The sequence below is a fragment of the Sphaeramia orbicularis genome, chromosome 1 (genome assembly GCF_902148855.1).
Source record: "Sphaeramia orbicularis chromosome 1, fSphaOr1.1, whole genome shotgun sequence".
NCBI lineage: Eukaryota > Metazoa > Chordata > Actinopteri > Kurtiformes > Apogonidae > Sphaeramia > Sphaeramia orbicularis.
Genome location: NC_043957.1, coordinates 28,570,246 through 28,585,931, shown reverse-complemented (window position 1 = coordinate 28,585,931; position 15,686 = coordinate 28,570,246). Strand labels below are relative to the sequence as shown.

The 15,686-nt window shown below is 39.1% G+C and overlaps 1 protein-coding gene across 1 annotated transcript in view; it reads left to right on the top strand.

The window, feature by feature from the left end:
- The window catches only part of xylt1 (xylosyltransferase I), an 87,691-nt gene extending 76,415 nt beyond the window's left edge, over positions 1 to 11,276 (top strand). Inside the window, exons 10-11 of the mRNA XM_030141098.1 lie at positions 3,556 to 3,889; positions 8,032 to 11,276. Coding sequence (XP_029996958.1) covers positions 3,556 to 3,889; positions 8,032 to 8,354 — 657 coding nt within the window. The 3' untranslated portion in view covers positions 8,355 to 11,276. The remainder of the gene's footprint in view (positions 1 to 3,555; positions 3,890 to 8,031) is intronic.
- Positions 11,277 to 15,686: the final 4,410 nt, after the last annotated feature.

Here is a 15,686-nt window from a genome sequence, read left to right as displayed (position 1 = left end):
GACTCTTGCACTTTTGCGCTAAGACTTTTTTTTTTAAATGGCACAATATGAACAGAAAAAATAACAATTTAATCATAATTACTTGTATGACAATTATAAATGTGAATATCATAACAGCCCTATCTGTAGTAGGCATACCATATATAATGACAGACTGATGGACAGTTCCTCTTGTATAAATACATATTACAGAATCCTGAGTCCCTCCATCATTCAAAAACAGGTCTGTTTCTCAGACTGTCTACTCTCCACACTTCCTTCCTCAGTCTTCATCTGTAGTCCATCTTTATTATCCACCATCCATCCATCTTAGCTGCGGTCCCTCAGTAGTGTAAATGCTGCCCCAGGGGACTCCTTGTGTGCTGCACTGAACACCTGTGTTTGATTACCCCCACAAGAAGTGCTACTAATAAGCCACCAAATGGAGCCTCGAGGGGCATCCGTTCGCCTGTGGTTGTGAGTCCGGACAGATGTAGGCTGGGACTGTCCATATTGCTGCCTGATTAAATTGACCTGTCCTGTTTAATAGAGGTGTCAGACTCTAGGCGCCAGTAAGTCGATGACAGGGAGTAAAGGCTTGCAGGGTCGCAGGGTCAGGAGGAAGGAATACGAAAAGAGCTGAATTATGAGTTGGGAGCATTTTATGTCTTCTATTAAGCCAGGTAAGGAAAAGAACAGAGTGCAGTATGGCAGGATGAAAAGTGCAACAGTAAAATGTATAATAAAGAACCCATTAGCAGATGTTCCTACTGACAGGAGAAGCTGCTGCTGTCATTTGCCAGGCCAATAAGAGAATAAATGAGGGCTAAATCTGCTGAAATTAGTAGTGTAAATTAGTTGTTACGATTGGAAAATCTGAATAATTGGTTCAAGAAAGTGTGAGTAAACAAAACAGTGTGGATGAACAGTGTGCAAAGCCAGTTGAAAACAGCAGTAATTCAAAAAAGGTGTAGAGGTCATGACAGGGTTGGCAGAGTAGTTCCACGAAGTGTGTTCTTCTAAGTATAGCTATGAGCAAAAGAAGGTCATAAGCCTGTGCCTTGGTGAGCGGTCGTAAGGCTTGATTGGGTATTGGTCTTAAGCCAAAGCTTACTGGGTAGAAGCAGCAAGGGACAGGTTGAGTGTGGAGGTCACCGTAAGCCATATAGGCTGAAATGGGCCAGAAGTTAATCCCCGTTTGACCCACTTTCATACTGGAAAGACAGAAGTTCTCACTACTGGTGGTGGCTTTGTTAATTACCTGCAAATATGAAGTGGATGTATTAACAAGAAAAAACAATACCTTAGTTTGAGAAAAAATATGTAGTTCTGCTCATGAGCGAAAAAGTTAAAGGTGTAAACTTGGCAAATATAGTTAAAACTTTTTAAAACTGATATGTATTTGTGTGGGTATAAGAGCAGATGGTTCTAGACCTCAACTCTACTGCACAGGCAGGTCAATATGTACTGCATTTATTATATATTGTAACATTTAATACATTTCTTTTAGCAAATACTATCTTCATTTGTCTATTAATGCTGTTAGAACCAGAATTGAACACTGGTCATGCAGCAGGCAACCAAAATAGATAACAAGTCTATCTAATTTATGTACATGTATGTATCATTTGTGTGTGTGTGTGTGTGTGTGCGTGTGTGTGTGTGTGTGTGTGTGTGTGTGTGTCTGTGTGTGTGCTCAGGTGAATCTGTGCAGAGTTAAAAAGCCTGTGGACTGGAGCAGGGACGCTGCCCACTCGTCTGGCCTGAATATCTTGCTCCTACGCTGGCTGTTCAGACTGAACCTTGACACCAGTGGAATATAATTAGTGTTTTGCTTAGCTGATGTTGGTTGTAGAGTAAACCAGGAGCAGGTCCCAGGAGGGGGTTGGGGGTGGGGTGTCCATCATACCTACTGCATGCGAATATTCTCAGTCTTCCTCTTCCAAGTCTAACTTTAGTCTACAGGCTTCCTCTCGGTGGATTACAGTGGGATTCCTCTGTCAATACTGCCTTCATTGTTTTTTGGAGCCTTAGAACAAGACTGCTGCCAATCAATTGGGGATGTAGCGTGTGCCAGGGAGTCAGCCTTGAATAGAGTAATGAGCTACAGAGATGCCAGACAAGAGAGTTGATTAGTGATTTAAAGGGGGAGAACCAAGGTCCATGGGGCAGAAATGGCAGAGGTCAGTCCAATAATCGAGATTAAAGTGAGGTGTCTTTTACAGATAGCCAAGAAACACTCTCTATATGTCTCATTTATGCAAGCAGTGTCTATTTATACTGTACGACGCAAATCTCAACTCTCAAAGGATGCAATACAGAGTCAGTTCCAGTCAGCCATTGATCGTCCAGCAGGGTGAGGCTGTGTTAATCAGCTACCGTTGTAAGGATGAGCGCTTCCGAAAGCCGCCATCCCTCTCACATTTCTGCCAACACCACAGACATCGTTCACTGTCAGTACGTATATAAATGTGTGTGTATGTGTTTTTGTTGACACACTCTCTGTCAACCAGTCTCTGCCATTAATCTCTCAGTCACTCCATGTCTCTCAGTTTGCATGCTGCATTGTTGTGTAACCTTAGTGAAGATATTATCTGCAATTAGAAGCCCTTGAGGTCCTCTTTTTTTAGTCTTCTTATTCAATCCATTTCAATCCATAGAAAGCAAGAAAAGTATTATTGGGCTGTAAAGGCAAAAGGTCAAAAGACAAATCCAATAAACATCTGTTTAGCAGGGAAAAAACTTGCAAGAGAGTGTAGACTAAATGTTAAGTATGCAAAGTATGCAGTTTACAGGATGGAATAATGTTGAAAAGCTGATTGTTTTACTGACAGTCAAGGTTTCACCGCCAAAGGCAGTGATTTACTTAGGTATCTCTGTTTTGTTGTAGCACTGAATATATTTCCATGCAATACCAAGACTTCCTCTTTATCAAAAGGCTGTGTACACAGTGTTTGCATATAATCGGCATCTTCATCTGTTGGGGATGTCTCTGTCTGTATCAGGCTGTAATCGTCTTTTCTTCTTTTCTTCAGTTTCGTCTCCGGACTCATTCTATTTGACCACTGGATGCTGGTGTCCATCTATTTCAGTCGCTCTCTTTTACTTTGCAATAGTGTGTTCACAGAATTTAATCTTCACCCCAGCAGGGCATGGTTGTGGTCTAGTTGTACACCTTCTTCAGGCTTATATTTCTTGTATAAAATATACTGAGGCACAAGGAACTGTGCAAACATTGGCTTGAACATGCAGAACAAAACAATCAGGATTTTGCATATACAATATATATTATATAATGGCTATATGGAGGGTTTGAATATGGTGCTATTTGATGAAAAATGCATGATGATAATTCAGTGCAGATAGTGCTTAACTTAATTGACTGCTCTAATGTTGATGCATGCATTGAATGTGTTATTTATTTATGTTCACTGTGGATTGTGCAGTGAAAACAGATTTTTTTATATCCTTATATTCAGTGTTTTTTGCTGTGTTTCTCACCCCATTCTGTCACTCAATCTTTTCTTCCTGGTTTCTCTCCCACTCACTTCCTCATTTTCCATCTCCCGCTGTCAGATCGGTACAGAATGGGATGCCAAAGAACGTATGTTCAGAAACTTCGGCGGCCTGATGGGGCCCATGGATGAGACAGTGGGTATGCAGAAGTGGAATAAGGGGCCCAACGTCACCGTCACAGTCGTGTGGATCGACCCCACTAATGTCATCGCAGCCACTTATGACATTCTGATTGACGCGAGTGCTGAGTTCACCCACTACCGACCGCCTCTCAACCAGCCCCTGCGACCTGGAGTGTGGAGTGTCAGGATCCTGCACCACTGGAGCCCTGTGGCTGAGATGCGCTTCCTTATTGCCCCATTGGCTTACAACAAGCACCAGCCCATACGACAAGGTGAGAAATAGCCTCTTCGACTGCCGTCAGCGAAGGAACAAGGCTAATTTGTAACTACCACTGCCATTTTTAAGCTTTAGCATAACACAAAATTACTATTGATTGTGTTATTTGTACAAATAGCCTTGGTAGACTTATTGCACTGCTGCAATGTTTCTTGACAAGAGATAACCATTGATCAAAAAATAACCTTAAGGTGTTACTCAAAATGCCAAACATTTCACTACATATGCTGTAGAGATGTAGATGAAACCCTGCACTGCATGGTCGAATAATCTGGGAATGAACACTGCAATTCAATACAACACAGCACTGTAATAAAACCAAAATCTGGGAAGCATATGATGTTGACTTTTTTTGTTTGTGAACACTGTCACAGAGGACTTTTTTGGGGGGGGGGTTCAGAGAGTCTTTGTGGGTCTTGTGTTATTTTATTGTTGCAACAACAGCATGAGGCTTCAAACATTATTACAGATTTATTAAATCTATGCCTGTGTGGAACAGTCTGAGCAAAGTGAAGATTGTAAGCTTTTGTATTTGCGAGTTAACGCACAGCAGAGGCCACCTCATAGTTACAAAAACTTGTAATAAATCCATAACAGACAACCTTATTTTAGCTTGAATGATACCAGCTGCATCCTTGACGTAGTGTAGATGTGTATTTAATTTACAACATTGTAAAAACATTGCATTTGTATGTACACAGTGTTGGTAGAAACTGAGAGAAATCCAATTTTTACGCCTTGCTGTGTTCATGTTATTCTCGTGAACATGATATCTCAGGAATGCCTCAAGAGATTTTCTTCAAATATAGCATAAATGTTTGCTTGAGCTTGAGGAACACTTGATAATAGATTGATGAAAGGTCAAGGTCTCCATGCCCTAACGAAGACACAAATAACAACATTTTAGACAAATATTAAAAGGAAAAAATGATCAGTGATAATATTCTGCCACCAAAGGGTAAATGGCTAACTTCACTTTAAGTCATTATTTGTACAAAAACACTTCTAGCCATTATTTAACTATTGACACTACAATGCCTTGCCTGGACAGACGGTGTGTTGTGATTCATTGTTAGATTCGGCTAACAACAAACACAAACAGCTGATGGTATGACTATTTGTTATCTGTATTGACAAACTTGTTGTTTTTTACTACTCCAGCCTTATGGGATTTTCATACAATCAAATGTCAATCAAATATTAACCATAACACAATTTCTACCTCTACTTTCAGAAAAAATACCATTTATATTTATGCAGCAGCTAAGAAGAGCTAAAAAGCATGACAGACCCAAAATTAAACAGGCAATATTAACGATAACATCTCTTATTTAGCATTTAAATTATGCAAAATGACTATTTTTCCTCAGTAATTTTGATGGCTTAGAGTCAACAGGGGCAAACAGACAAAACTTGACAAAAATCACCACAGATCTGTATGTTGTTAACATCATATGGATATTTAGTAAACAATTATATGTACTCATTATATCTCAAAGACCTAAAAATATTTCTATATGTATTAATATAGTGTTTGCTACTTTTTTTTTTTTTACTGATTTCTTCAACATTTAAGAGTGCAAATTGGAATTAGCTATTAATAATAACATATATGTAAACAGCAAAAGCTAATAATCCAATGAGAAGAGCACTGGAAAACTGCTAACTGTCGAACATTCATCAGGTTTTCCATTCCAGCGTCAAACTTATTCACTTATATAACTCGGGAAAATAAGGCAACATTGTGACCATACTTTGCAATCTTGGGTGCCCACTGTTAAAACTATTGGGAAAAAGTAAAAAAAAAAAAAATCCATGTGCATCCATGCAAACTGCAACTTTACTGGTTTAAAGATCTTTTCAGTGTTTTCTATTCATCAATACAAACTGATGTTTGGCTATGGGCCAACCAGAATAAGTAACGATTGCCAGTTGAGGTGTTCCAAAAGCGTCTGCACACACACAGAGCCTTGTATTTGCTGTGATGCCCTTTCTAATCAAGCCTCTGGGCCTCTGCAGACCTCGGCTGTTTGTCATCAAGTCAACCTTAATAACCCAGCGAACTGCTCATACATACTAAACAGAGTGTTAAACAACAGCGCATTTAGCCCTCCAAAAACAATGACACAATTAAATCAATCAGCCAGCATGGATAAGGGGCAAGACTGCATTGTTCTGGTCCATAAGCAGCCCGTTTGCTCTGAAAGTCACATGAGAGTTGAGACGCTAGCTTCGGCATAATCGTGTCTTTCTCCATTAAATAATCTCACTGAGCCGTTTTAATGACGAAGGGAAACAACAAATGAAGTTAAAGCTTTTGTCTTTAACCCCAGTCTCAGTGGGACTACTATGGCAGGTCTATTGCGCAACAGTGTGAGTAATACATTTATCACCGGTTTACTGAGCGTTTAGGCTTGTTTGCATTAAGCAGTTCTGTTTTGGCTTCCTATTGATCCACGGATGGAGATAGTTATATGGCAGCAATTCCAAATGTATCACCTCATTGCATTTTTCCATTATCAGTTACCTTCTCTATACTGTTGTAGCTCAGTTATAATATTAGTACAATCAGATAACCTCTGTTGCTAGTTTATAAGGTCCACGAAAACTAATCCAATTCAGTAAAAAAGCTGTGAAGTTAGTAAGTGGCTGTTTGGCTAAACCTTTAGTTTACCTCTGGACTACGGAATATGGTTTCCAGTGTGCAGAATTCAGAGGGATTTAGGGGGATCTAACTGAATATATGGAATATGATAGTTTAAAAAAAAAAAAAAAATTATCATCTATTTATGAGCAGCTTATGTCTATAGAAGCAGCAGGTCGCTCTTCATAGTCAGCCATGTTGCACCACGTCAGCTCAGAAAAACAAAGATCTTCTTTTCATTTTTCTGTTTTATACGAGGTGCCTTCAAGTATTAGTCACTTATTATGTTTGACTGTGAACCACTTAATATAATAATATAAAGATATAAAGGTCAGTATATATAATAATTAATTAAACAGCCCCAAAAACATAAATATACATTGCACAAGGGACTTAAATTTTTCTGTGACCACCGTAGCTGAAGGTTAGGGGGGTTCAGTCGGCTGCACCTTCACTCATAGATATCATTACATTTGACACACAGAGCCTTTGATTCAAACACTATGGAAATGATTGACATAGCTTGAGTCTTATTTTTTTATATTTTGCAACTATAAAATTATCAGCTTCTTTCTTGTGGGTTTAGGTGGAGTTTACAGTCATGTAATAATCATGTGCGTTCTCAGGTTGCTGCGTATCTGTGTGTGTGCTGTAATGGGTGCTTTCTTCTTACGGTAGCTGTTCCACCCATCTATAATTTACTGCCATGTCTGGCACCAGGTCTGTTTCTTACACGCAGTGCCAGTAAAACCATATGACGTGGCTTTCCCTCCTTTTCGGCTGCAGCAGTTACATACACACATACTACCACCACACAAACTATATGTATTTATTCACATGAATCTTTATGCGCATGCATGATTTCATAACACAAAGTGCTACCACAGGCTAACTGGCATATTCTGGACACGCCTGTATTGAAGCACCTCATGTCTGACGGCATCTTTTTTGTCACCAGTCCATGAAAAGCGCTGATGTCTGCTAACATCTGGGTGAGAGAAAGTTTGTGTTCCAAAGCCATGCTTAGAAGCGCCCCAGTTAGAGGACCAGTGCGGAATTTACAGCTTCACTGGAGCTCAGGGTGGAGACGGTGTTGTAAGGGGAAACCGTGTCTACCTTTTTTTTTCTGTCTTCCTGCTGGGTTTGACCATCATGGGAAGAAATAATGAGGCCATGTCTGACTATTTCTGACAATTTGTAAAGCATTGCAGTGACTTCACATAACACATCAAAGAATGGGAATTACGCAGTGGAAATCAATTCAGGCAAATTAGCAGCCAGTTAAATCACTTCAGAAAATATTAAAACAAATCACGTTCTCTGCTTTGATATCTTAACATCCATGTTTCACTTTCACTGTTTTCTTTTTCTCCCTCCCTCCCTCTCTCTGTCTTCCTCCTTTTCTATGATCCCTTCTCTGTCCACCGTATATCAACTCTTCCCACATCATCTGTCTTCTCCTCTGTTCTCTCTTTCTTCCCACGTTTCTCCAGAGGATACTCTGAAGCTTCACAACGGGCCAGCAAAGAACAGCTACATGGAGCAGAGCTTCCACGGCCTCAACCCGGTGCTCAACATCCCCGTCAGTCTGGGCTACGTGGAGCAGGCCAAGAGGAATGCAGCCCTGACCGGCCCCGAGCTGGAGCACTGGCTGGACAGTCTGGTAGGAGAGCTGTGGGAGGCGGCTGATATCTGCGCCGTGGGCCCTACCGCCTGTCCCGTCATGCAGGCCTGCCCCAAGAACCCATGGAGCTCCCTGAGCCCAGACCCCAAATCTCATCTGGGAGCACCACGGGTGGATGGGCGCATCAGGTAGCAGCGAGGCCTCCAGCTGGACAGGAGGTCACGACAAAGAAGATTCACTATTGAATTTTATTTATTTAAAGTGTGTGTTGCCGGTGGGGGAGGGTATTGTGTGCTTCCTCTGTCTCAGGAGGAGAGTGAAACAAAGGAAAACTTTTTTTTTTTTTTTTGCTTTCCTGATGTTGGTGAGGGTGTCCGAAAAGAAAGTGAGGGAATGATTTTGACACCATCCCAAGGGGTTCCTCCTTTTAGGGGATTATGCTGGCTTTGCTATTTCAGTTTCTCGATGTATTTATTTTTCTTCTCATGGCTGAGTTTTACTGTGATCAAACGTTGCAATTTTCAGCATTTATTTTGTTGCTGAATGAATTATGAAGTCAGCTTTTAAAGCCCTGCACAGGGCACAGTGGTCATGTGAGTGTGGATTGTCAACACTGGTAGCAGCATCAGTTCTGCTGCAAAAAGGCCTTAGCTGTATGACATACAGTATATGAGGAGGTAGAGCCTGGTACTGGATTAACTGATGTGCCTCCTAAAGTTTATGTCAGCATAAACACAAACTGATGATATTTGAGTGCTCAGAAACACCCAAACAGAGGGAAATATCATTGTTACATGACTGATATGCATCATGGTTAAGGCAACTTTTCCAGGGATTTCAAGCAGAAAATATTCTAACACTGTTAAAGCCTGTCACTTCAAAACACAGAGTTCCTGAAAGTTCAGTGATTCGCTTTGTAAATCAGTGAATAAATCAGTAACAGCAACACAAGTTCTTTAAGTTCAGTGCCTGATCAGAATGTTGAACTTTTGTGGCTGGCACATAAATGAAGAAAAGAGAAACACAAATACAGAGGCCTTCTCGGAATAATTAAATCTGTTTGGGGGACGATAGAAATTTAACATAGACATTTTAGTGTTCTAAATCCATAATATATTCATTTGTGGTATTTCAACACTCACCATTCACATAGTGTAGTGGTCTTTAATGAAACCCAGATGTTGTGACAGGCAGAGGGCGAAGACAGAAATGTTGTCCCTTTTGGTTTTCTTACAGATCTGCCTCAAACTTGAAACACGATTATCTCAAGCTGACCTTAAAATTCTCATCCCTGTTTTCACCTTTGTTACTTTCTTTCAATTATTGCAGTAATGTTGTACATAATTATACAAGAAGTCTCAAAAGTGTGTGAATGAGGAGAATGAGTCCATGAGTCACTATTTATTTATAAGTTTATATTAATACTGATATTTTTAGTCAGTGACTAAATAACTGCAGCGCTGCCTTGGCAGCATGATAAATATTTTTTTGTAAAGAAAGCCGCCTTTATTTACAAAGGCCAACAGCCCAAACTTATACTGTACCTTTATATGGCCCGCACCTGTGTGTTAGTCCGTGTTGTCCTGTCTGAATAGAACTTAGTGTCTTGATTTCTTACATGGCTGTTTGCCAAGTGCATCACAAGAGAAAGCCACCTTGACCTGTGAGGTCAAAGTTCAGCTACCTAACAACCTCACCAAAAACAGAAGGTGAACAAAAACATTCTCCACATATATCACATTGGACAACATCTGGATTGAAGGAGAGGCTGTGCTTTTTAGTGTTTTATGGTTCCTCTCAGTTTCAGAACGATTGTGACTGGTAGTGATTTTCATGCTGTGACAATAATGTGCGATTTCAAGTGAATATTATATTGTGTCTTGATTGCAAAATGAATAATTTATTTGATCGGGTTATGGCGCCTTTTTGACTGTATTTACATTTGAAGTACCTTTTCTACCATCAAGACAATCTTTGGACATTTCAGACAAGTTAATCACACTGAGGAGTAGCACAGTACCACAACACATCCTGAACAAGAGGTACGGTCACACTTTTATTTTATTTCTGAAATAATTCCCATCTGAAGCCAATTAGAAATTCAGTCTGTGACTGTCAACATTGTTTAGCCACCATATGAGCAGAGTGAGTGCTTCAGCAAAGGCTAATTAAAAGACATTACCGTTCATTAATGTCAAGTTCACCTTGCCTCTCTGTCAGATGTGTTTGTTATAGTAACTGTGATCACTCCTTCCCAAATCAACACTGTTTCTGGGTTTGGGTTGTAAAGGACAATTTCGGTTTCCACTGGCTGCTTCTGCTGCCATCTTTGAAACTTGTAGTGCCACCATGCTCAAATAATTACTTCACACACAGTAACACATTATTACATACATTCAATGAGAGTTTTAGAAAAAGGTGAATTAAATAAATGTAACTCAATGTGAAAGTCCTATTTTGTAACAAAATGATTAACAATGATGAAAATGTACATAGGTATTTTTTAATGAAATATTGTTTAAAAGGTATTGTACATGTAAATACAGATGTGGTTAAAAAAAAAGACATGAATTATTAAGAGGTTTTGAAGTGTCAATAACTGGGCACAAAGAGTGAATTGATGGTGTTTATTGATCAAAGTACATAATCTGTTTCAGTGTTTTGGACAGCTGTGGCAGCAACCTTGTTCTCTTTGCCTCTCAGAGAAAATTTCATGCCAGATTGTTGTTGTTCTTGCTGGAATGTATTGTTGAGCAACTGTTGCACAAATTCCTCTGAACTAATGTTTCCCCATTGTTTTATTTCATTTTATTTTATTTTCTCGGGGAGGCTCTGTGTGCCTTAGCTAACTTTTAGAACCTTCTCAGTCCATTAAATAAAATCCTTATTTTTTTTCTCCGTTTTGACCTTATGTGAAGAATACCATGAGTCTGTCAAGTGATTCACTGGTACTGCAACACCAAAAAGATGTCTGCTGTTGTATATATCATCAGGCCTTCTGTCTTTATCAGCTTTTATTTTTCTGCCCTTTGGGGATTTGATTTGTTGTACTTGACTGGCTTGTTTTACTTTTCTCTGACTGCTTTTTGGAAATAAAATTCTATGAAAAACAGATCATGTGTACTCTTGTGCTACAAGGGGAATATACCAGAGATAGTGTTACAGTTGGTATAAAAAAATCAATACAGAGCCTGATGAAGTGTTTTTACCCATTATTCTCCTGTTACCTGTATGATACAGGTAACTTTACAGATATAAAGTAAAGCCCAAGGCAGCATGGAGTTATAGTGAAATAATATTTAATGTTCTTAACAGTAATAGATGTGTATTTATTCCCAGCCAGGAATCATTAAACTCTGTGTTAAAGGCCCAGTGTGTAAGATTTGCTGGGATTTAGGAGGATCATAACATTTATAATTCTGTTTTCATTGATGAATAACAACATGGAAACAAAAAAATCATTATTGTGTTTTCATTACATTAGAATTAGCTGTTTATATGTACACAGGGAGCAGTCTACAATGTTTATATATGGTACTAGTATTATTATGTTGGATTGTAGACTAAAGTTAGTATCTCCTACAATGGAATGAAAAGTGTTGAACACATCAACATTTTCCCAGTAAATTTATTTCCAATGAGGTCATTCAAGTAAAATTTTCACCAGACTTTGATATTAACTCAAGAAATCCAAACAGAATCTAAATTGTAAAGTCTATATGTAAATGAAGTTATGTGTAATAAAGTTGAATAACATAAGAAAAAAGAATTGAACACACTAACTGAAATTAATTCAGTGCTTTGTGGTGAAGCCTTTGTTTGTGACGACAGCTTCAAGGCCCTTCTGTATGAAGTATTCAGGTGAAATTTTGGTCCATTCCTCTACACAGATTGTCTTCAAATGTTGAAGATTGCGGGGGGCCTCTTGTGAATCTGGATCTTCAGACGCCTCCACAAATGTTCAACTGGGTTTAAGGCAGATGATTGACTGGGCCATCCCAAGTTGATTTTCTTTCTCTGAATCCAGCTGCGAGTTTTCTTTGCTGTATGCTTTTGATGGTTATCCTGCCAGAGGATCCACCCGTGTCTCATTCTCATCCTCCTGGTAAATGGCAGCAGGTTCATCTCAAGAATCTCTCAGTTCACAGCTCCATCCATTGTTCTGTCAATATATGAAGTCTACCAGTGCCACAAGAGGAGAAACAGCCCCACACCATGATACTTCCACCTCCAAACTTCACTGTTGGTATAGTGTCATTCAGGTGATGTGCAGTGTCATTTCTCCTCCAATCATGGTCTGTTGTGTGACAGCTAAAAAGTTCAATTTTGGACTCATCTAACCACAGCACGTGCCCCCAATAGTTCATTAGCTTGCCCAAATGTTGTTTGGTAAACTTTAAATGAGCTTCAATGAGTGTTGCAGAATGAGCGTGCTCAGAGGCCATGGTGGTGGAGTGCATTGCTATTGTCCTTTCTGTCACAGTTGTAACTGCTGCCTCCAAGTCTTTCTGGAGCTCTTTGCTAGTAGCCCTTGGTCCTTTGACCACTGTAAGGTGGTTAGTTCATGTGTGAGATGATAAGTTCAGATGACAAAGTAGCTGGAACTAAAATCTACATATGTATGTCTACCAAAGGAATGTGGGTATTATCATTAGGCATTAAATCCAGTTTCAGATGATGGACTACAAGGAGACCGAGGGATTTTGAAGACCCAAGTCATCAGGTATAAAAGGACAAAGACAAAAAAGATTCGAGGAGAACTTTGCTGTATGTCTCCCAGCGCTGTTTGAATAAAGACTGACCAATGGAAGATTAATGAATCAGTGTCTTTCGTTTTTAACACCCAGAAGTCGATCCTATCAGCCGCTCTTCTAAGTATCCTTGTGAGACCCTGATCAGAAATCTTGCGAGGAGCTCCTATGCTTGGCCCGTTAAAGGTGGAGTTATGTTGCTTCCACTTACGGATAATGCCCCTAATGGTGCTTACTGGAAGATTCAGAAGTTGTGAAATACATCTGTAGCCAATTTCATTTTTATGTTTTACAACAATCTAGTTACAAAGGTTTTGAGAAAGCTCTTTGCTTTTACCCACCATTAGATGTTTCTTGTGTGGTACCTTGGTAACAAAAAAAACCTTTTGTAGCTCATCAATATATTTTAACCCTTGCTGACATTAAAAAGCATGGATTGGAGGTAGAATTGCCTCCTAATTAGTTTTGGTTCTCATCTGGTTCCTTGCCTTTCCTTATTGTTGTGTACTGAGCTTTTTTAGTATGTTCAATACTTTTTTCCTGTTTCATTCCACTGTATTGCACATAACATTTTTTACATATGAATTTTAATGTTTAGATTTTTTTTGTGGATTTTTTTGAGTTAATAGTGCAAATTTCACATGAATAGGCTCATTGGAAATACATTTATTGGACAAAATGTTGATGTGTTTAATACTTTTTTCCCCCGCTGTATGTGAATTTTATGTATTTTGAAGTTTTGCATAAGGAAAGTTTTATAGGAATGCCATAACTTCAGCAGGAGGAGGCACATATAATGGGAAAAGGAAATACCTCTGTCAAATATATTTGGATGTAGTAAACATTGAACTCATGTGATTGACGTCTGGTATCCTTTTGGATGGACAACATGATGTGGTCTACTTTATTCACGACAAACCTGCAACTTTCTTCAGATTCGCTTGTCATTTTATGTAAATTCAGCTCCAATGTTTTAGTTGCCACAACAAGTCAGGGTGAGGACGTGTGCAAGGCTTCTGCACATGCTCTAAATATTACATAGGGAACATTTAAATGTGATTAAAGGGGATATATGTAGTACTTATGTTCACATCTATCAAGAGTAGGAGGGAAATTGTGAAAAGCAACACACACATGGTTACCAAAAACCACCAACAAATCAACACTATGTATTTGTATAAAGTATCACTCAGTGGATAAAGTGTGAAACTCACTCAATGTTCACACACATCTGTATTATGTGATATTATACGCCTTCAAAAAAAAGCTCAGTTCAGTCAGAATAACAGTGTCTTCACATGCTGTGTCAGCTGATAGTTTACATTATAGCTCTGTAATCTCAGCTCTGTTTTTAGACAGAAAGCAGCCACTGTAAAACCATACATCAGCTCCATAAAGTTTGTGTTGTCAGTAGTTGCACTAAAGATCTGTTTGGAATCATCCCAACAAGGTCAGAACTGTCACAGTTTAATCTGGTGACGGCAGCAAACGTAACAACGTAACACATAACTTTATACCTTCGTAAGAAGAAAAGCTGCCTTTTCAGCATCAAACTTAGAGCTGTGTCCAGCAGGGAAAACAATGGCAATCCTCTACTTTTTATCATTTTCTCACTTTCTGTAACTCTAAATTTTGTTTCTCAGTGGTCCTTACCCCATCTTGTCACTTTTGATATTTTCGTTTAAGATCCCCTAGTTTTTCTCAGTGACACATTGGCCCGTGGCTGTGAATAAATTCAGTGAATTCAGTGCAGCAGAATACAATATAGTAACACCTTTGTCATAATGTCAGAACTCTTACCACTCTAACATTTAAGGACTATTTTTGAATATTTTAAAAAAAGAAAAAGGTAAGAAAAAAAAATTCTATTTAAAAAACGTATTGTGAGATGCTTTAAATGACACAGGCTCAGTAAAGATATATCCCATGTATTCCATTCAAATAATCAGTTTGGGTGGTATGCCACATTTTCTACTTCTGAAGATATTTTTTGAAACTCATCACCTCTTTGTGATAACTGGAAACTATAATCTTCTGGGGAAGATCATGCAACATGATTAATAGCTCCAGAACGTCTGTTAAATGGACCACTTTTGTAACCATTTCCCCCAAAAAGAAAGACTTTCTTTCAATCTTTTTAAACATAATTCCTTTAACATTTGCAATATGTTCCCTGACATCCAGTCTTTGTAACCCTAACCCTCACAGTTGGAAATCATTTCAGACTTTTAACCATCTCTTCATGCCCTAAGTATTTTCCCGAGGTAGTCGAATCATTAACTGTGGGTACATCTAGTTGCTCCCATATGTTTTCCACTAAATTGGCCTTAACAATTGTCCTCTCACAGAGATTCGCGCCCAACACCCACATCGTAACAGCTATTTAATGTGTGGCTACAGAGACAGTTCAGTGTTTCACATAGAGTGATGGTTTCCGATAAAAGGGATAGTCCAAAATGTACTGCACTGCCATAAATCCTGCTGTGGCGGATACTTACACATGGAAATATTTCTTTACATGAAATGTATGCGGCTGCTATTCTAAAAAGGCAGAGATGTAACTAGATAGAGGAAGAAAATCTTAATCGGAACTCATATCTTTTGGTGTGTATGTGTGTGTTTCCCCAGAGACGCTTCAACACAAGGCAGCACTGTTGAGTGTTTGACAGGCCGTGATCAAAGCAATGCTACAGTGGAAAAGGATCCCATCTACTGTCCCATAAGACTTAGGACTAATTAGCCTTGGCTTACTCTGCTTCTGTGTGTGTGGGGG